Source organism: Bactrocera neohumeralis, chromosome 3, assembly GCF_024586455.1.
Source record: "Bactrocera neohumeralis isolate Rockhampton chromosome 3, APGP_CSIRO_Bneo_wtdbg2-racon-allhic-juicebox.fasta_v2, whole genome shotgun sequence".
In the NCBI taxonomy this organism is placed as follows: Eukaryota; Metazoa; Arthropoda; class Insecta; order Diptera; family Tephritidae; genus Bactrocera; species Bactrocera neohumeralis.
This window is the reverse complement of record NC_065920.1, coordinates 64,380,595-64,402,691: the sequence shown is the minus strand read 5'-3', so window position 1 is coordinate 64,402,691 and position 22,097 is coordinate 64,380,595. Positions and strand designations below refer to the sequence as shown.

Here is a 22,097-nt window from a genome sequence, read left to right as displayed (position 1 = left end):
GATATTTTTTTTTGAAAATTTTACAAAATGTTTATTAAATATGAGTCTTTTAAATAAAAAAAAATTTCATTAAAATATTTCATTTTTCATATGTAAAAAAATTATTGAAAAAGGCCGTTTTTTGCAGGAGGAAACCCAAGTAACCCCTTATGCGAGTCATCCATCACATCGGTTAAAGACGATAACATCGAAAATATTAAAGAAACACCGCTTGTAAATCTTCGTGTTGGCATCAAGGATATAACAGAGGTCCTCAACATCTCTTGTAGATAGTCTCAACACTTTTTGGATAATTTTGGGTATAAAGCGTGTCATTGCTCGTACCAGAAGACTTAAATCTTTCGTAAAAACGACGTTGGTTTATGAATATAATAACGAATCTGTCCAACAATCTAGCGGATGGCGCTCCATAAATGAACCGCAACCAAAAAATCCCAAATTCGCGAAAGGCACAGAAGGCCATTTCAGCCGAACTTATAACAATTGTATGGAAAATTGGATAAAGCGTGGACATGCTTACATTAGCTCAGGAGCCTTTTATTAAAATACGGTGAAATGCAGTTTTTTTTTGTCAGACCCGGTCAAATTTGATTAGATGAATGTTTGCTGAATAGGTGACGAAGGCATGTTTCATTCATTCTCATATATCGACGCAAAAATTCAGTTTTATTACGATTTAATAGCTTCACTCCTCAGAATCATCAACTGCTTTTGATGGATTTTGAAGTTGCGCTGAATCCACTTGACACAGAGCTTTCGCATACAAAAATATACATTAATACTTTTTTCAATAGCTTTTCAATAATAGATCACTCAAGATCTTAAATTAAAAGCGTAGAAAATACAGCTTGTGCAAGAGTTGAAACCGCTCGACCTTCCCTAACGACACCGCTTCGCTTTATGGGCTCTTGAAAAGTTCCAAGAAGTTCCGACGTTTTCGAGCCAAATTTTGTTCAACGTTGAGGCCCATTTCTGGCTCAATGGGTACGTTAAGAAGCAAAATTGCCGCATTTGGGACGAAGTGCAACCTGCAGAGATTGAGCTGACATTTCATTCAGAAAACACAACGGTTTGGCGTCAATCATTGGATTTATTGCGACAACACTTCGGGGATCAGATAATTTCACTTTTTGAGCTGGGTCGATTGGCCACCAAGATCGTGCGATATCACACCGTTAGACTTTTTGCTGTGAGGATATGTAAAGTCTAAAGTTTATGCGGACAATTCCGCTTTGATTCAGGTCTTGGAGCAAAACATCACGCGTGTCATTCCCCAGTTCGGTTGTCCGGATGGACGAAAACACTCCAGCTCTGAAAGTATTCGACGCAGTACCCGCAGGGGGAAGCAGAGGAAGAGGAAGACATCCACTCCGTTGGAAGTACCAAGTGGAGAAGGACCTGGCTTCGCTTGGAATATTCAATTGGTACGTAGCGAAAAGAAGAAACGACTGGTGCGCTGTTGTTAACTCGGCTATAATCGCGTAAGCGGTGTCTTCGCCTGTAAAGAAGAAGAAGACGAGTGGTGCAAAGCCTTCAAAGATGACAGAGAGATCGTTGAAGTATAAGAGAGATGGCAAGAGAACTCTGCACTTCTCGCGAGTTTGTTTGAATGATTTTGGTGGATAGCTCAACGCCTCCCGATAAATCTGAATTTCAAAAGCAGTACGATTGTGATCGAATATAAAGCTAAAAACGCAATGCACACGATCGATCAATCGCCGTATTCACCAGATATGGCTCTGTGTGATTTTTTCTTGTTCCCCAAACTCAAATTGATGGTCCGTGGAACCCGTTTTCAGTCGATCGAAGAGATAAAACAAAATACGCTGAAAGAGCTCAAGGCCATCCCAAAAATCTTATGAAAAGTGTTTCGAGGATTGAAAAATATTGACATATTGATGAATAATTAAATAGTTTGCGTTTTATTTTCAATTCCGGATACTTTTTTGTCACAATGTATGTAGGTATGTGTGACGTCAGTGAAATTGTTTGCTAATCGTCGGAGACCCTATAAAGTATATATATAAATGATCAGTAGAAGGATTTAATGTCCGTTTGTCGTCAACTATCGGAGACCCTATAAAGTATATATTTTTTATGCTAATCTGTGGATTAAATCTCATGCAATTAAAAAAATGTGTTGGAAAATCTTTAATAAAAATTTATAAGTAATTTTTTTTTTAATCATTTAATAGGTATTAAAGTTGTTAACCAAAAATAAATACATACATACATTTGTTAATAAAATGCAATTAATTAAAAAATTATTATACAAAATATATATTGATTGCTATTTAATTTTTTGAAAATATTCTAAATACCACATCTAGAATTTTACGCACCTTTATACACCGTTTTGTCGAATCCTTTTTAGGGGGTTTTCCTTATTCACCATACATATAAACACAGAATGGGAGAACCCTGCTTCAATAATATTCATATTTCTCCGAAACATAGCAGCATTAGTTCGCTTCAGCTCACCTGGCCGGTTGAACGTCAAGTTCTCAGCGTTTTAAATGTAGAGCAAAAGAAAAGAAAAAAATAGCGGAAATTAAAAAAATATTAATTTAGTTGAATTAGTATCAAATATTTTTAGTATAATCTTTGCAAGCAAAGATAGTTAATAATTTGTGTGTGTTTTAAGTAATAATTAAAAGAAAATAAATAAATAAATAAAAAATTTAATAAAAAAAATTGTGTAAAATTAAATTAAGTAAAATTAATTTATTACCAAAGCCGTCATTTAATAAAAATCAAATTTTTATTGCCAAATATAATAGTGATAGAATTTACCAACAAGCAATTAATATAATTATACACATTTTAAAAACGACCAAACGCTCTAAAACCAAAAGAAGCTGTTTAATAAATAATAAAAAAAAGCGTCGAGAGGCCAACAAAGGGACTACATTTTATAAAATAACAAAATTTGTATAAGAAAACTAGAAGCGTTTAAGGTGCGTTGCGATTTTTTGCAAAAATTATGTTATATATTTCATAAAAATATTTTCGTTTATGCACATTGCAGTTAACAGTTAGAGTTAGGGGCTTCGTTTCGCGCAAATTTCGCAGATATTCTCTCACGCCATTTGCTTGCCATTATTCTGTGACACTTTTATGCTAACGGAATTGAACCTGTGAATTGTAGATAAATTATTGATAGTCAAAATTTGGCGGGAAACATTTTCAACGAAAATAAATTATTTTCTTATCAAATAAATTATACGTAAGAGAAAATTAAAATTATCCGGAATAATTTTATTATTTAAGTTTTTCTTTATTTTTTTTTGTCAAAATCAAAATTTAAAAAGAAAAAGTTGAAACAAAATTTGAAAAGAAATATCAGATTTTATTACAAATAGTTGGTATATTTATTTTTGGCGGCAAATTTATTTTTATTAAAAATATTTTTTTTTTTACTTTTACTTAGTAATTAAATTAATTATGAAAGAAAATTAAAGTATATGAGTGTTTTCTCTTTTTTTCTTTCAAATATTGTCTTTAACAAAATCAAAATTCAAGGAAAACGTAAAAAAATATGGATAATATGTTATTTTTCACTAGAAATAGTTTGCATATTTATTTGTTTATGGTAATTATAAAAGAAATTAATATATTATAATAAATAATTTAATAAAATTTTTTAATTTAAAAACTTATTATATATTTTTATATGTCAATATGCATTTTTCATAAATCTCTAAATTTGATAGTGGCAACAAAGTTTGTAAATTATTTATACACTAACAAAAATTATTAAATCTAAAAATTTAAAAATATTTTTTTTAATATTTTATTTTTTTTTACTAATTTGCCCGGTAAAAAATTAATGAATTTTTAAGTTCTTAATTTTTTACCCCAGGCAGCAATTTCTTAATAATTTCATATAAAATTAAATTTTTTAATTTAATAATTTGGGCAAATTAGTCAAAAAAAATTTAAAATATTAAAAAAAAAATGTATTTTATTTAAAAAATTAGTATAATATCTTTGTGTTTAAAATATTGTTTTTTACTATTTTGATTAAATTAAAAATATTTTTTTTTTAATTATTTCCGCAAAAAAATAAATATTTTTTAATACCTTTCCTAAAACTATTATAGATTTTAAATTTTGAGAAAAATTCTAAAAGTTACAAAAATATCTTTTGAGTTGAATTAATTTTATATTTTATTATAATTTTCTATTTTTTAATTTATATAAAATATAACAATGACTGAGAAAAAAAAATAATTTCAGAGTGGAAAAAGGTTGTCTTCGGTAAAACATAACAAATTAAAAAATTTACTCCAATAAAATCAGTAAAACATTTTGTTTAAAATTAATATTCTACAATTTTTTTGAATAGTTTGTATAAATGTATATTTTTTTATACTTTTGCTAAAAATGTTGGAACTGGAATACAATTTTTTTATAAATAAACTCTTTCTAAAAGCTAAAAAATGTTTAATTTCTAAATTAATTTTTATTATTTTATATTTTTTTAAATTTTAATTTATGTAATATATAATTAAAATTTTGAAAAAATCATAAAATTTTAATTATATTATTATATAAATTATATTATATAAATTAAAATTTTATGATTTTTTTCAAATTAATTTTCTAAAGCGTAATTATTAATTTAATGTTATAATATTTTATAATTTTTTTACATATTAATTTATAATTAAAATTCTATGATTTTTTCAAAATTATTTGTACAAAAAAATATATATTATCTATACTTTTATAAATTATCTTTTTATAAATTTTATAACTTGTATTTTTGGAAAACAATTTTTTTTTCTTTAAATTTTCACACAAGTTTTTAAATTTTTAAAAATAATACTTAAATGAAATTAAATTAAAATAATTATTTTATTTTTGAAAAAAGTATTTTTTGAGAACAATATAATTTCACAATTACAGTAATATTTATCCAATTTTTTTTTTCAAAACATAATTATAAAATATTTTTTTGATAATATAATTCGATTTATAATATTTATAAATAATCCAATGACACTTTTATTGATTTTAATCAAAAATTAAAATTTTTATGAATATACTAATGTGGGCAAAAAATAGTAAGACTTTTTAATTTAAATTTCGCGCGAAAGTCTATTCTTCGAAACCCCTTTTTTTAGATTGTTATGACTGTCAGTGACATCTGTGCCAAATGTCACATCTCAAAATAATCATTAGTGTTTAGTATACGCTTGTCTTTCTGAAGTACATAAAATGCATTCGGCGATTTTTACGATGAGTGAAATTATTCAACAAAGAACTTCCATTAAATGTTGTGAGCATAAACAAATTTCTGGTACCGAAACATTCAGAATGTTGGAAAAGGCCTTCGGTTATAATTATTTGTCATGCGCAAGCATTTTTGGTTGGTAACAATTATTCAAAGAGGGTCGAGAACGCGTTGACGACGTACCACGTTCAGGGCAACCGTCGTCATCAACTGCTGATGAACACGTCAGTAAAATAAAGGAATTGGTTCCTGGAAATCGACGATTAACAGTCTTACTAACATCGGAAGAATCAATGAAAACCATTTTGAAAAATCATTCGGGTGAATGGAAGATCGGTGAATGAAAGATTGGTTCCAAAATCACTCATATTTTTCGAAAAACAGCGTTGCGTTAACCTCTCTGAAATAATGCTTTCTGACTATAAGGATGTTATGAAACGTACTATTATTGGCGATGAGTCTTGGATCTATCCTTACGACCCGGAAGCATATGATGTAACTGCCGAATAACACGTCAAAGGAGGTAAAAAATCAAAGTTATGTTACAGTTTTCTTCGATTATCGAGGTGTGGTGCACTCCGAATTCCTTTCAACCAGCAAAACTGTCAACAAGGAATTCTATTTCAGAATTATGCGTCGTTTGCTCGAAGCTATTCGTAAAAGAGGCCGGAATTATGGGCCGACAACTCTTGGTTTTTGCATCACGATAATACACTGACGCATACTGCATTGATTCTTCGTGAGTTTTCGTCAAATTTGCAATCAATATCGTGCCGCAACCACCGTAAACGCCTGATTTAGCTTGGTGTTACTTCTGGCTATTCAGCAAACTCAAACGACCGCTTCAGGAAAACCGTTTTGAGTCAATTGAATACATTAAACGTGAATCGCTACGCGCGTTGAAGGCTATTCCAGAAATTGACTTTAACAACTGTTTCGAGGATTGGAAATAACGTTGGCCCAAGTGTATTTTTTGGGGCTCAGAGGAATTACTTTGAGTGGGATGACATAGATTTTGCAGAATAAATTAAGAATTTTAAAATTATGAACAAAGTCTTATTATTTTTTGCTCATAGTAGTTTATGTACTTTTTATAATTTTACTTAGAAAGTTTGAGTTTGTATTTTAAGTAAATATTTTTTTCAGGAGTTTTCAGAAAATTTCAAAAATAATTTTTTTTAATTAAATAAATTTTATAATAATTTATTTTTTCCGGAATTTTAATTTTAAAGTATTGCAATTTAAAATAATAAATTTTAAGAAAAGTAGGATATTTTTAAATAATTTTTTAAAAAATATTTTTAGCTAAGAGAACAAATTAATTTCAAAAAATTAAATTAGCGCTTATTTCAATATTTCGTTATTGTTTTTTTAATGATATGTAAAAAATTCAATAGAAAAATGTACACAAAAAGAAGTAATTTTTTAAAATCTTCTGGTACACACTTGGCATACTTTTTCTTTACCAAAAACACACTTCTTTGACACACACTTTGTACACATATATGTATGTATGTATATTTCATATGTATATTAAAATTAATCAAATAATGTTTACTTTGACATTAAACTAGAAAATTTGCAAATGCCAACAATTTTTCTAATAAATTAACAATCAAAATAGGTCATTCCGAAGATTATATTATATTAGGTTATAATTAGGTCACCGTGCGTTTATGCGTTTTTTAATGAAATAAATACAAATGACGAGCATAATAAAAAGTCGAATATATGTATATACATATGTATGTATTTATATTTAAATTTGTTCATTGCTCTCAATTCATGCGTCAAAACAACTCATGTTTTTTCCTTCATTTTTTAATTTCAGAAATAAGAGATTTACAAAATGAGTGACAAATTTTATGGGTAAGTGTTGAGCGATTTGCAAAAATCATGCTTTTTAATAAAAAGATAGTAATAAAACAAACATAATTATAAAAATATGTCAAAACTTATCAAAGCCTTCAAAGACGGTCGAGAGATCGTTGAAGACATGCCTCGTTCTGGACCGACCTTCGACCTCTTCAACTGATGAAAATATTAAAAAGTGAAGGATATGGTGCGTGGAGATAGTCAGGCAAGTGTTAGAGAGATGGATGGATTTTGATGGATATTTTTGGTTTGAAAAAAGGTCTTGTTCGACTCGTGGGAATTCCGATCCCACATTCAGAGCGAATTTAAAGCCGAAAAACGCAATGAATATCATCGATCAACCACCGTATTCATCAGATTTGGCTCCGTGTGTTTTTTTCTTGCTCCCCAAACTGAATTTGCCGCTCCGTGGAGCCTGTTTTCAGTAGATTGTAGAGATAAAATATAATTTGCCGAATGCCCTCTCAAAAGTGCTTATAAAAAGTGGACTGTATTACATATAGTGCGGATAACTTTGAAGGCGAAAAAATAAATATTGACGAATAATTAAATATTTTGGGTTAATAGTAAGTGAAAGATGCTGGCTTGAAATTTTCTTGTAGCGGCCGATGTATGGTTGTTGGGCACCGTGTCCGTCTATGCAATTTTCAACTTACTGCACAGGAAAGCCAGCCTTTCATTGAACGAGAGAGAAGGAGAGCTTGGGGACAATTTCTCCCAGGCCCGAAGTGCTTAGATGGCCCCGGTGTCCTGAATGATTATTTCACAAATTTTTAACTCCAGAAATTAACTACAATTACCCTGCCGATTTCACTTAGTCCTTAGTTGCGCTCCTTCTTTTCCATTCTGATATTTCTATCTCTCCCACTCAATCTATTCCAATTATAATTTTTTGGTAGGATAATTTTTTTCAAAGGACAAAATGTCCTCGTACTACCTAGTAAAACTCCTTTTTTTATTGTCAAAATGAGTTCTTTTTACTCCACAAAGTTCCCTTTAAGGGTGATCAACTGATTTTAGTGAATCTACAACTTTTCGATACCATTTTTTGTAGAACGTTTTGTTCTTTTCATCAAAATAAGCCTCAGCTTCGTCGATCACCTCTTCGTTTAAAGAACATTGCCTTCACCGAAGTCTGTCGAGATTTGAGAACAGTGAAATAGTTGCCATATTTGGAGAATTTAAGAAATTCAGAATTTCTTGCCATCATTTTAACTGATTTTACGGCGCATTTTATCAAACTGAAACACAAGCCTACGAGTGGTACAAAGCCTTCAAGGACGTCGCAAGATCATTGAAGACATGCCTCGTTCTAGACGACTTTCGACCTCTTCAATTGATGAAAATATGTATTCAAAAAGTAAAGAATATGGTCCTTGAATATTTTGCGTATTAAATGCGTTGTTGCTCGTCTCGTCTCGATAAAGTTGAATTTCTTTCGCAAAAAGAGTACCGTAAACTTTTTATCTCCACAAATTAACTACAATCACTTTTTGGCTCCGGTTTTCTCTCTATAACCTCTATAGCTGTTTTCACTTGGTCCTTAGTTACGCTCCTCCGTTTGAACCCTTCTGATCTTATCTTCTGCCCAACCTTGCCATCTTCTGTTCCATTTATAAATTGACCGGTTACTTTTGCAGTTATACAAGGTGTGTTCCAAAGTAAACAGGACTTAAAAAAAACAGAAAAAATGTTTTTTTTTCGGCAAAATCAATTTATTTTATTCAAAATAGTCTCCTTCTGCTTCAATACAGCTTTTTGCACGGTCCAAAAGCATGTCGAACGAGTAGTTTAGCTTGTTGGGCGATATGGCCGCCAGTATGCCGGTGCAAGCTCTTTTGAATGGCCTCTACGTCTGCCAACGTCTTTCTCTTCATGGGCAGCATTTTTCCGAAAAGGAAGAAGTCGCACGGTGTCATATCAGCTGAATGGATAATCGATTCGATGTTGGATTCTGAGCAATTTTTGGTCGTCAGTCAATTTGAGCAGAACAAACCGTTCACATTTTAAAGCAAAATTTAATATTGGCTCAAATTTGTTCGAAGTTTTGATTTCACCGATAACACAGACATGTCATTTCCCATCGATGAAATTTCACTGATTTTCGAAAAGAAGAGATTTTATCAGACGACATATACATTTTCAAACATTTTTTCGCTCAGATTCAAAACAAAACGTTGAACTTCACTTGTACGGGATGACAATAATGCCCATTAATGTTCTCTGGAGTCTTTAATGATGGAGGACTCTAGAAGTTTCACACTTGCAAATAAACTCGAGAGTGTTTAACGGCCGGCTCTGTTGGCTCTTTGTTCGAAGCTCATTTTCGCGCCGATAACACAAACATACTGACACTTAAAATGCAATAACTTCACTTCCAATCGATGAAATGTCATGAAATTCTAACTGGACAATCAGACGCATCAGTCCCATATAGAAGTCCTATTTACTTTGGAAAGCACCTTGTACATGTAGTTTAAACATAGCTTTAATGAAAGCTTACAGTTTGACACAACGGTACGCCAGTTTCTAGTATTAGCTGAGACAATGATTTGCATTAATCTGCAAAATCAATACCTTTACCGCTAACATGCCAGAAAAAGTTGTAACATGACAGAGCTTTCATGAAAGCTCACAAGCATTCATACTTTTGGAACCTCCTATACTCTTAAAATGCAACCCTTAATACTTTTTCTTTATTCTATTATTCAATGCAGTATCTTTCAAGCCGACGAAGCGACCTACTCCAACTACAACACCGTGCTACAACAGCAGCAACAACAACAACTAAATCAACTCAATCAATCATTACTGCAACCCGGTCTAAATACAAAGGTTGCCGAGTTATCCACTACTATGGCACCACAGCGCCCAACACAAATAGCATAACTGCCGGCTCAGCTGTTGCTGTGTCGAACGCTTTCGACACCGTCAGCGCACAAAGCCGACTCATTGGACCAAACTTGCAATACTTCGGCGGACCGAATAACCAAAACAATCAAAATCAACAACAACAGCAATTACTCTACAATAGCAGTCTGATGCCACAGCCGAATGCGTTAACGGAAAGTGGTGCTTACAACATACCGACCAACGCCTTAACGCTGAACGGTTCGATGGGTGTTGGACCCAACTATAGCTGTGCAGCCGCCGGTATGTCGTACAGTTATAATCGTAACCGTTATATGCCCTACAGTCGTAGTACAAATACCACCGGCACAACGCCATATCCATCGAATAGTGCACTGACGCTGCCACCGCCTATGCCAAGACCTTTAAGTACGCTACCGCTCACCACAGCCATAAATACGGTCACACAGCAAATGTATGCCTCGTACCAGCAATTATCAAATATTTATCGGAGCTACTCTAATTTCCTTGGCGCACCCCAACTTGCAAGTACAGCGGTGACATCAGCGCTGAGTGTAGGCGCCACAACAAATGGACCAAAAGAGAGCGTCACGGATAAGAACAATAACATTATAACCGATAATAATAGACGTGCCGCTGTCACGTTAGCAAATGGTGGTCCAAATGTGACTTGTAATCCAGTGCGACGTTGTGTCAATGCTGCTGTTGGTGCCACGACGGATGGAATGGCCGTTGCGTCCAACGAGGGCAGTGCTAATGTAACGGCAGCAAGTAGAAGTTTTGATGTATGCTATGGCAGCACCAGTCAATCTATAACACTGCAAATCACCAATCTGGATTATACAATGGAGGAAGCGAGTTTACGCAATTTCCTAATGGGACAATTGAAACCGATAACACCCGTTTTGTCGTTGGTCTTCGAAGGCAATTCCTATGCCAAAGTCACTGTACCCGATATGTTTGTAAGTAACTAACTAATATATGTAAGTCGAGTTGTTAGTTTGTAGATTGAATGCACTATTTACTTACAGTTTGCTAAGCAAGTCGTCTCGAATTTACATCGCAAGAAAATTGGTCATAAACGCATGCTAGTCTCGTATACACGTGACTCGTCACAGACGGAGATCAACACACTGCGTTGTCAAGTAGCTGGACTGCTTAAGGTGAGTTTATTTTATGCTGAGTCCGTATTATCTGTTTCTTCACCGAAAATATTTCTAAAACTTTAAAAGCATTAAAGACAAAACTTAAAAATTAAGCTTCATACAAATGGCTGCGAAAATCTGAGAGCAGCTCCTTACCAGTTCTTTCAAATATCCTTCAAAGTATAAAGTTTCCTTATGGTAGTATGTTGTCCGGGTTAATGCTTCTCTTTAGGCAATTCAATATATTCAAAAGACCGATGGAAAGATAATTGGTAATTGCTTTTCGAAATTTTAAAACCTATCACCTTTTCGAAATTTATTCTTACAAATGGCTTTATGATATACTTTTTGATGACCTATACGAACCACCTTCGATTCCGAATGATAAAGATTGAAACGAAAGCAGAACTTCTTAGAAAGAATGGTGCCACTTTTGATCTCCAACTTTCATTAAAATCGAGAGTGAAAAGTTAAAAGAAAGGCCGTAGAACCAATTTTTACTAAAAAGTACCACCTTCAACTGCGAGCTATACAGAAAGAAAGATAAGTAGAAGAGAGAACGGTTCCACTTTTGATCTTCAAATGAATATCCCTATCTGTTGCGGTTAGTTTCTCTTTTAATTTTAAATTCTACACATCTAAATCTCTTCTAATTTTCAATAAGAGTGATATGATTTCTTAAAAAAAAGTAATTAATAAGGAAATTCAAATGCTTTTTATTTAGTGTGAAGTACAATCGATGCAATTAAATTCTGAACATAAATGGCCTTCACAACTTCTTTTGCAGGAACGAATTCGATGAATCCAATTTTCGAGTACTTGTTCCACTAAATCAAATCTCATATCATGAATGGCACATTCAGTATAGACTATTGCCTAAAGACCAATGACTTTAAATAACCTCACAAGAAGTAGTCTAATGGTGTTAAATCACAACTTCTTGGAGGCCACTCAATGTCACAATTTCTTGAAATCATCGAATCTCCAAACTTTTCTCGCAATAATTCGGTGGTTGCACATAGTCCCGTCTTGATGGAATCAGATGTTGTCAACATCAACTTCCTTTTTTCAGACATAAAAAGTTGGTTATCATCGATCTATACCGCTCTCCATTGACAGTAACGGTGTCAGCAGCTTCATCTCGAAAGTAAGGTCGCAAGATTCTAGCAAACTAGAAACCACACCAAACTGTCAATTTAGATGAATGTTTGTTAATGAATAATTTGTGGATTTTCTTCGCACCAGAAACAAAAGTTTTATTTATTTACCGCACCAGATGAAAGTGAGCCTCATTGGAGATGTTTTTCTTAAAAAACTCGTTATCGTTTTCAAGGTAAAATCAAGGTAAAATCAGCAAATTCACGACATTTAAGCTGGTCTAATGGCTTCAGTTCTTGAGTGAGAACAAATTTACACGGATACAATTCCAAATCCTTTTCAAAATGCGCCAGATTGCGGTTTAAGACAGTCCCAATTCTTGAGAACGTCTTGGAATCGACGAATTGCAGTCTTCAGCAACAAGAAAAAACGAAATGACGTTTGCAAAAACGATATCTTAAAAACTGAGGGACTAGTTCGTATATATACAGACGGACAGACAGGCAGACGGACATGGCTAAATCGATTCAGCTCCACATACTGATCATTTATATATATACTTTATAGGGTCTCCAACGCTTCCTTCTGGGTGTTACAAACTTAATATACCCTGTTCAGGGTATAAAAAATTAAAGATCATGACGTATTATAAATGGTGGAAACTGTCAATTTAGAAACCGAACTGAGAAATCAAACCTATTAAAAAGTCCGGTATTATCAATATACGAGTTGGCTGTATACTTAAACCTTTCCCACCAAACCTTTGATTGACTTAATCTTTTATTAAAAAGACTAGTCTTTCTATAATTAGTAAGATCACACTATTAAGGAATTATGTTAATTTCAATGACAGCGACTTATTCGTCCCAACAGCTTGTCAGCTTTAATATCTCACCCGGTCTTCTATCCACTCCGTAAGTTTTGGTGTAATGTATAATGCATAAACATAGCATTTCATTTCCCAGCTGGCCGGCTACTAGCAACATTTCAATCTCAAGCCTTCTGGTATAGCGTAAATCGTAAGTGGTCGAGTGAGCTCTTCGCCCTCATTCACCTATCAGTAGTTGTAGGAGCGCTAAGTGGATCGAGATTCACGTGCTCTGATTGAAAATCTTACCAGATGCCATTACCCTAAGCTTCTCGGAAGAAAATGAGATATACTCAACACTTTCTTCTCGAATGTCCTGCCCTTTCTATATCTAACAAAGATCAAGTGTAATGGTGGGAATAGAAATAAATAACCTAAATAGATTTGTGAGGTTCAAGACGCTTTATCAAGAATAAAGAGTTACTTCTAGGGGGATCAGCCTTCTAACTTAACCTAACTTGGAAGTCATCTCGTTTTGCCAACCGAACTTTATCAGAGTCGACACTAACTGCGATCACCTTTTCGAGATCTCAGTATAGTGTATACTATGAGTCATTAAAATTTTTGAAATCATTTATGTTTTTGATTTTCGAACTTGAGCAACTCTGAGTTCAATGGTATGTAGTCGCAGGTCAGATGATTTTAGTGTTACGTTGTTGGATGACCATTTCTATTGTCGGCAGAAATTGGCTTTGGTTCTGCAGAAATTGGTTTTGGCTGTGATATATGGTATCTTGGGTTTTTTGTTTTTCGTGTAGTGAAAGTCCTTGGCAGTGTCTTCAACTCTATAAGACGGAGTCTTTAACTCATAGCCTATGGAATAATGCTTTTTAATATAAAGTAACAGACATTGGGCTGCTTTAGAACTCTTCCATTATAGGTACCTTAATTCGTATTTCCTTGTTTTCGAAAGAAAAGCAAAGTCGTGTCATTTATTCAGGTTAGTCTGATTCTTTAACATGTACACATTATTTAAATCTTTCGCGAGAGGAGCATGTTTGCATCAATTTATAAATTATGATCCCAATTATATTTATTTACTATAAAATTTTGTAACACTTTTTCCAAACGCAGGACGTGCCCTATTACACGCTACCGATGTACAAGTTCCGTGAACTTTTTCAAGCGCGTTTCAAGACATCAATCAGCGTATTGGATCTCTACAAAATGCCCGACATCTGTACGATCAGTGTCGATAATAGTGAAGAGAAATTTATAAGTCTACAAACAAGTGTCATAAATTCGCTGGAGAACTCACCACTAATGGAAGGTCTACAACATAGTGTACCCTATTGTACAGTGCACTTCAAACGCGAACAGCATAAAGGCTGGGCTGAGCAAGATATCGAACCATTACCGAATGTCTGGATGACAATATCGGAAATACAAAGGATTATCTATCCACTACTGAAAAATCATCCTGGTGACATACCGGTTGCATCTTTGGTACATTGCATTACCGGACAGATGAATACCGATATAACACCCAACGACAACGGTGTCAATTTGGAACACTTAGTATGTTGTGTGCAGGGCATACAGATACAGGTCAATAATTTTGGCATCAAAATACTCGGCTGGCTAGAGGTGGACAAGGAGAGTTACGCCAGTTACGCGGCACCACTCAATGCGAGCATTGGCGCCACCAGCGCCACGTCATCAATGGAACGCAGTTTGTATGCCAAGTCTGCGTGTAGCGCCAGCGATCCCTTATATCAAATTTCGCGTGAGGTTATCGAGTTGGTGAAGATGTCACCAAAGTCTACAATGAAATTCAATCGTTTTATACCAGCCTATCATAATCACTTCGGCAAACAGTGTCGCGTCGCTGACTATGGTTACACCAAGCTGATTGAACTGTTCGAAGCGCTGGCCACTGTCGTACAGATCATCGGCGATGGCGAGAACCGACAGATCACCTTAACGCATCGCACACAATTACGACGCTTCACCTCCGATCTACTTCGCATACTGCGCGCACATGGCAACAAATCCGTGCTGCTCTCACAGCTACCGACGATCTTCGCACAGACACAAAATCGCAGTTTTGATGTGACCGATTATGGTGTATGCGATATACGCGACATCTTAGATGGTCTGGCCAATTCGAATGTTGTCGTGATGTCACGTGTACAAAACTGTGACGATATGCTCATCTCGATGCCGAAACGTAAACAAACCAATGCCGAACTGGAGAAGACCATATTATTTGCTGGCGAAATGGTCGAACTCTTTCGCAATGCACCACAATACACAATACTTTTTCAGAAATTCGTACGCTCCTATCACTATCACTTCGCCTATCAGTGCCGCCTGAGCGACTATGGTTTTCTGAAGTTAGCCGATCTTATGGAGGCCATACAGGGTGTTGTCGAAATGGAGCAGACCAATGATGAGGACAAAAAGATATACTTAACGCCGAAAGTGGCACGTCGCGTCTTCGCCGAACAGTGTGAGGAGCTCGTACACAATGTAACGGGCAATGCACAGACTTGCATGAAGTTGGAAGAGATGTTGCAGTTGCATAAAAAGAAATATGGCTATCAAATTCAACCGCAAACTTTGGGTGTAAGCAGCATCTCCGAAGGTGTCGAATTGATGCCTTACATAGAGGTGAGTATAAAGAGAACCTCAAATAAGTTCATTTAATCCAACTTTGCCATACATTTAAGTTGATTGAGAAGGAGAAGGTTTTATGGATCATATGTCATCGTGAGGACACTGCATTCCGTAGTCAATGTTACCGCGCTTGTAAGCTGATCTTGGTACACGAGTCGAATTTGCATGCGAGCCTCAATGAATCGAGTTCAAGTGATACAAAAGAAAATCAATGCAAAAATATGGCGCTGAGCACTTTGATAGAGGAGTTCAATAAGAAATATGAAGATAAATTGAATGAGAGTACGGTTAGAGCGATGAAACATCTGATCGAGGTAGGTGAGCTGCACAGCGTTGTTGAAAATGTAAACAAAACTCTTTTTTGGCAGATCTTCAAGGATGAGAGCGTAGATTACGTGCACAGCACATCGTTTCTGAAATTCCTACTAAGCATAATACGCGTAGTGGAGAAAAGAACTACTGTTCTGTTAATTGAGATCAAGAACTCCTTGCACTGCAATATTACGACCACCTTCGAGTTCGGTAAGTACAGAATTTTCAGAGTTAAATGTATGCATGAACTCAAGCTAAGCTTGGTTTATTTTGGTGGTTTGACTTTTCTATCAAGCTGCTTAAGTTCTCAATAAACTCGACGTCGGCAGGTCTTTCATAATTAAATTTAATCCCCCAGAGGTCAATTGATACCTTATTCAAAAAAATTGATATCTTTGATGCGATTTTAGCTTCTGCAATGAACCTCCAACGAGTCCCAAATTCAGCGCACAAACCTGGGGAGGAATGTTTCACCTTTTCACTGTAGCTCGTCTTTAAACGGATGTTTTTTGGTTACCCAGAGGATCCTTGATCCAAGGCCGGAAGTTGTCAGCTACTGAGTCATATGTAAAAGAATCGTTTCTGGCCACTTCCAAGTGAGGAGCACTTGGAGAACTTTCCTGACATGGGTGAACAGTCATGGTGTACAGGTACTAGCGTACGCCGATTCTGCTTTCTCCGAACTGGATAAGGAAGCAAAGCAAATGGATCTGGTAGTGAACGAGGCAAGACAAAATATCTTCTGCCGTCAAAAAAGCAGTCGTCGCACTCGCGACTTAGCTCCCACGTCACTGTTGACTTTCATAACTTCGAAGCCGTAGATAACTTCGTGAACTTGAAACCAGCATTAGTAAAAAACACGTCAGCCTCGAAATTCAACTCAAAATAACTCTTGCCAATAGGTGCTACTTCGGACTGAGTAGGCAATTGAGAAGTAAAGTCTTCTCTCGACTTACAAAGATCAAATTCTACAAGTCACCCATCATCCCCGCCCTGCTGGATGGCGCAGAGGCATGGACGATGACAACATGAGTCGGCGTTACGAGTTTTCGAATGAAAGGTTCTGCGGAAGATCTATGGTCATTTGCGTATTGGGAACGGCAAATGCCACAGTCGCAACGATGAGCTGTACGAGATATACGACGATATTGAAATATTTCAGCGAGACAGGGGCTACGCTGACTAGGTCATAATGTCCGAATGGATGAATAGACTCTGGGGAAGCAAAGGAAGAGGAAGACCTCCACTCCAACTTCTAAACTCTAACTCCTTCTTACGTCCGAGTCTCAAATAAAGGTAGTAAAATGGTTCAGTTCCTAGTTTCAACAGATCAGGCAAATCATATACTTATAATTGAGCCAGGAATTTTTTGTCTTCACGAAATTTTTAGTCATTCTAATCCTACTAAGGACCAGAAACGATGTATAGAGATGTATAGTTTATATTTCGGTTGCAAAGAGTGCTTGTTACTAGATGATGGGAATATTTTGTCGAGATACCTGGCATTTTAATAACGGATAAACGGACTTTGCATAAGCAGGGCGAGCTTGAGGCTTCCATTAATAAGAGTAATGCTGTAGGAACTTTCTAGGCATGAGCTGACAGGACAAGGACAAAGATCTCATGTCAAGATCGAATATGTCGTTATGCTGTAATCCGATCACTCATTTCTTTGAGTCTATGAGAGAGGCCGTTCGTATAAGCATAAATTCAACTCCAATAACTGAGGAATGAGCAACCAACTTATGTGGAGTTTAGATTGGGAATTTAATTTCTTTATCATTTCAATCACACATCTGTAGCCATGGACAAAGATTAACGTAGAATCTATCGGACTTAGAACCTACGATCCTCTCACTAATCTGGCATGTAATAATGTCAACTTTGTCTAAGGCAGAGGATCGTTTAAGCATAAATCCAACTACAGTAAATGTACTTATATGAAAGACAATGTTGAGGACTGAGCAACCAATTTCTGTAGAGCTTAGATTTCTTCATCATCTCGACGACACACCCCCAGCCTAGCAAGAATCTCGTATAGTTTTTAGAGTCTTTCGGAAGTGGCAATCAACATCTTACAAGTCTCTCACGTCATATTCTGCAACGCTTAGATTTGGGCTTTACTTTCCACATCATATCGACGATACACCCCTGACCTAGGGAAAATACATGTCTAACACGCAATTAACGGAATTTTGATGGTCTCAGCACTTTTTTTTATTGTAGACGTAAATATTTTAAACGAAATCTCCATATATTTTAACTTCTTTTCACAGGCTTTCCAAATCTTTTCTCTATTATATCTGCATTTAACGACATCTTTGTGATCAATGTGGGACTGACACAAGAGCGCAGCGAAATCTCATTGCAACCAAATTGCGAACGTGAGTTTGAGCATGAAAATTATTATAAATAAAACAGGCAACTTTCCTATTCACTTTATTATATTTTCTTCTACAGTTACCTTAAGCTCATCTCTGAATCGCTCCGGTCTCTTCGGCTCAGTCAAGTCGCAGGCGAGCAAACAAAAAGCACCACGATCCTCACGTCTACCGCTCAGCGAGAATAACAACAGTCGCAGTTATAGTCTACAAGGACCGCCGACAAAAACGCGTGCGCTCTCGAACGCCAACGAGAATAATAATTACCAGACGGCGCCAAATTACAAAGGTAAAGTTTCGAGCAGCGCTATATTTCAGCCAGCGGCGAAAACACAACGTAGCACCGCATCGAAACCGAAACCGCCGCAACAGCAGACACAATCACAACAACAGCAACAACAACAACAATTACAACAAGTGTTGCAAGCTCAACAACAAATGCAAAATATTGGTTATGAGTCCAAAAATTTATCGGCGGTCGGTACACATATGAGCTACAATGGCAATGCCTCGATCTATTCGGTCGCCTCACACAACTCCAGTCTGAATACATCCGGTTCGATTTCTGCGCACAGTAATGACTTATCTTTCGGCGCTCTAAATAGTGCGTTGAATTCGTCGAATTTGTCTTTGTCCGATTTGAATGTGAGTCAGACGCAATTGCCCTTGCAGGCGCCCACAACAACTGCATCGCAGGTACAAATGAGCGGCACCACAAAACTATGGGATCGACGACATGCCGCTGCTATAGCTTCAGCTGCAGCCGCCTCCTACCAACAGCAGGCAATGATGAGTGAGAATGTGTCGGGTCTGCCGTCGCTTATAATGTCCACAGCGGAAAGCGGCGTTATGAATGGCAATCGGCAGCATCAACAGCAAAATTTCCAAACAGCTATGGAACAATCGATGGCGGCAGTTCAGTCTAAAATTAAGCAGGATCCGGTTTCCTACGTCGATCAGACTAATTTGCATGTGTATCCCATGTTCGAGCCACCAAAGCCAGATACACCGCCGTCCAATGTGAGTAATTGATATTTTACTTTTATAGAAAGATTGAGCTTTTGGTTTATCCAATCTTCTAGTACAAATTCAGAGACAGCCATATTATAGAGTCGGAAATTACTCATTGCTATGCCCTAAAATTTGAATTATTGAGATAGTTCGTGTAGAAAATGTTAATTTCCATTCTCTTATTCTGATCCGATATGGTGTAAGGAACAATGTTAATACTGGTCGAACTGTATTCGTATTTTTGTAGACCCTTAAAGGTTGATACCGATAATATACGTTGACAACCTGGATATATGTAAGTCCGTTACTTACGATGTTTAGATCATTGCTTTGCAAACAGTTGATTTCCTTTTGCCGAAGTCACCCCTGAAGCTGAAGGGAACAACAACATCAAAAAAAGATTCATAAAAATCTCTGACTTTCTGATTCTACTTATAACATCAAAGGTATTCTATAAAAAGGAAATGGTGGTAGTACCACTTATTGAATACTATAATATAGCTTCGTGGATCTAAGCTATTCGAAACTTGTACAAAAATGATGAAGAGATCTCTGCGTAGGGAATTGCTCTGCATATAGTTGCGGTTCCTTTCCGAAGTTTCTACTTTAGATGCTTATAAAACGGAGAGCTGCCCTCTGTAGCAACAGAAAATAGTTCTTAAACATGTCCAACCCTTTCTGATCCTACAATCCAACAATCAAGGCAATAACCTCGTATCGCATCCGAAAACGTGATCAACATTGAGAAACCCATGCATTGTCTATACGGCGATCTCGTCAGAAGCATGGTAAAGAAAATCAAAGCATGATGGAACGAGCTACCTGGTTGTAAGACTGTAAAAGTCATGTGCAAAACGGTAGATTGGAAGTACACAAAATTCTTAAAAGCACTCGATAGAAGAGACTGTAGGAACATGAACGGAATACTAACTGTTCACTGTCGGAAGTACACAAAATTCCTATTAGCACTGGATAGAAGAGACTGTAAAATGTTTAGAGCAGTGCACCAGGAAAACAATGGAGTATCTCTAGTGCACTTGTCTCGCATTGGCAAGACTACGCTGTAAGCCTCTGGGGTCCACGCTAGAGGAGGTATCGATAGTGAGGCCACAGAATCTGTTAAAATTTGTGTCAAGCGCAGGCATCCTAAAGGATGACTACTTCTCTTGGACCTAGGAACTGAGCTTGATCGGGTATCGCAAAGGACCAATACTGGTCTATGAGTGGCTTATTGGCCTACCAGTTTAACTTAACCTAATCCTATATAAAAAACTGTCAGACATGGAGTTCTATAACAAAGTAGAGTAGGTCTAGCCCTGTCGAAACGTTTCTAAAAGCGCTAAAAATACATAATTTTTAAAAAAATTCTTACAATTTCCGAAAATATTTAGACAGATCTGCGAAGCATTTCAAACACTTCCTTTTTTTGGTATCTTTTTAGAATATGCCTTTCTGGATCGACCCAATTTGGTCACATAACACTGCCGACAGTGAGGCAGGACAAACAGCTTTGGTAAGTAAACAATATTTTTCTTTTCGAATATTCCAAAATTCCACTGCAAAATACAAAAACATAAAAAAATTTCGAATCTTTTTTGCAGCTCAACATAAGATTACCAGAATTGAAGTCATTTAATGTATTACCCATGGTATTATCACCTTATACGCTTTCAAAAGCCGAAAATATGAAACAAAAAGTATTTAATTTCGAAAATCATGATAGAAAAATCGCCTAAATTAGCGACGCAAATTAATTACATACAAATAATCTACCCAGTTGTTACCCATTAGAGTGGAAAAATGGTCTTTAAATTGTGTACGTCCTTAGAGCAAAAGAAAAAAAAACAAAAACATATATATTAAGTCTTTTATTTAATTATTAGTAATTTTTAATAATCAAAAATTGTAATGTTACCACGACATTGAATTGAATTGTTCGTATGTGTAACAAGCGATTGCGAAATATTGTTATTGTAATACCTCAAAAATGTTTGGTAGGGTTCAAGAGAGAAGAAAACTATAATATTTTAACCACATTCAATTCGTTGTAACTCTGATTATTATTACGATTTTTTTTTTTAATTAAGCCAAAATATTTAAATATCAATTTTAAATATTGTATTTATTGTAGTAATGCAACAACAAATGTGTCCTAAAATATATTTTGTAAGTGATTCAAATAAATAAAATCGAATGATTGTAAACAGATGGTTTGGTACGAGTATAAGAGCAAATAGCTAGAAAGCTTAGGTCTAGTAGAAAGAAATCCAATATTTTTCCACTAGATGGCTTTAGTAATAACGAGTGATCCAAGTAGAGGTACTTTTTTCATCACCCACCTTGAGACCCATCATTCATTATTGGATAATATTCGACCGAATAGACCACATCCAGTACACAGTGAAGAAAATGTAGCAGCCGTAGCTGGGAGTATACATGAAGACCGCGAAGAGTCGATTCGTAGCCGTTAACAGCAACTCTGACTGACGTATTGAACGACTTGGCACATTTTACGAGATCTTAAATTGAAAGTGTACAGCTTATGCAAGAACTGATGCCGCTCGAACTTCCCAAGCGACATCGCTTAGCTCAATGAGCTCTTGAAAAGCTCCAAGAAGTTACGACGGTTTCGAACCAAAATTCATTCAGCGATTAGCCCCATTTCTGGCTTAATGGGT

The 22,097-nt window shown here is 35.6% G+C and overlaps 1 protein-coding gene across 1 annotated transcript; it reads left to right on the top strand.

Moving 5' to 3' along the window:
• The first annotated feature begins 2,459 nt into the window (after positions 1-2,459).
• LOC126753974 (uncharacterized) lies at positions 2,460-21,623 on the top strand. The gene is given in 12 exon segments (XM_050465768.1): positions 2,460-2,957; positions 7,071-7,108; positions 9,832-9,962; positions 9,965-10,947; positions 11,017-11,148; positions 14,171-15,709; positions 15,769-16,029; positions 16,084-16,237; positions 18,304-18,411; positions 18,488-19,428; positions 20,861-20,932; positions 21,021-21,623. Coding segments are annotated over 11 exon segments (4,476 nt in total). The 5' UTR covers positions 2,460-2,957; positions 7,071-7,088; the 3' UTR covers positions 21,156-21,623.
• The last annotated feature ends 474 nt before the right edge of the window (positions 21,624-22,097 follow it).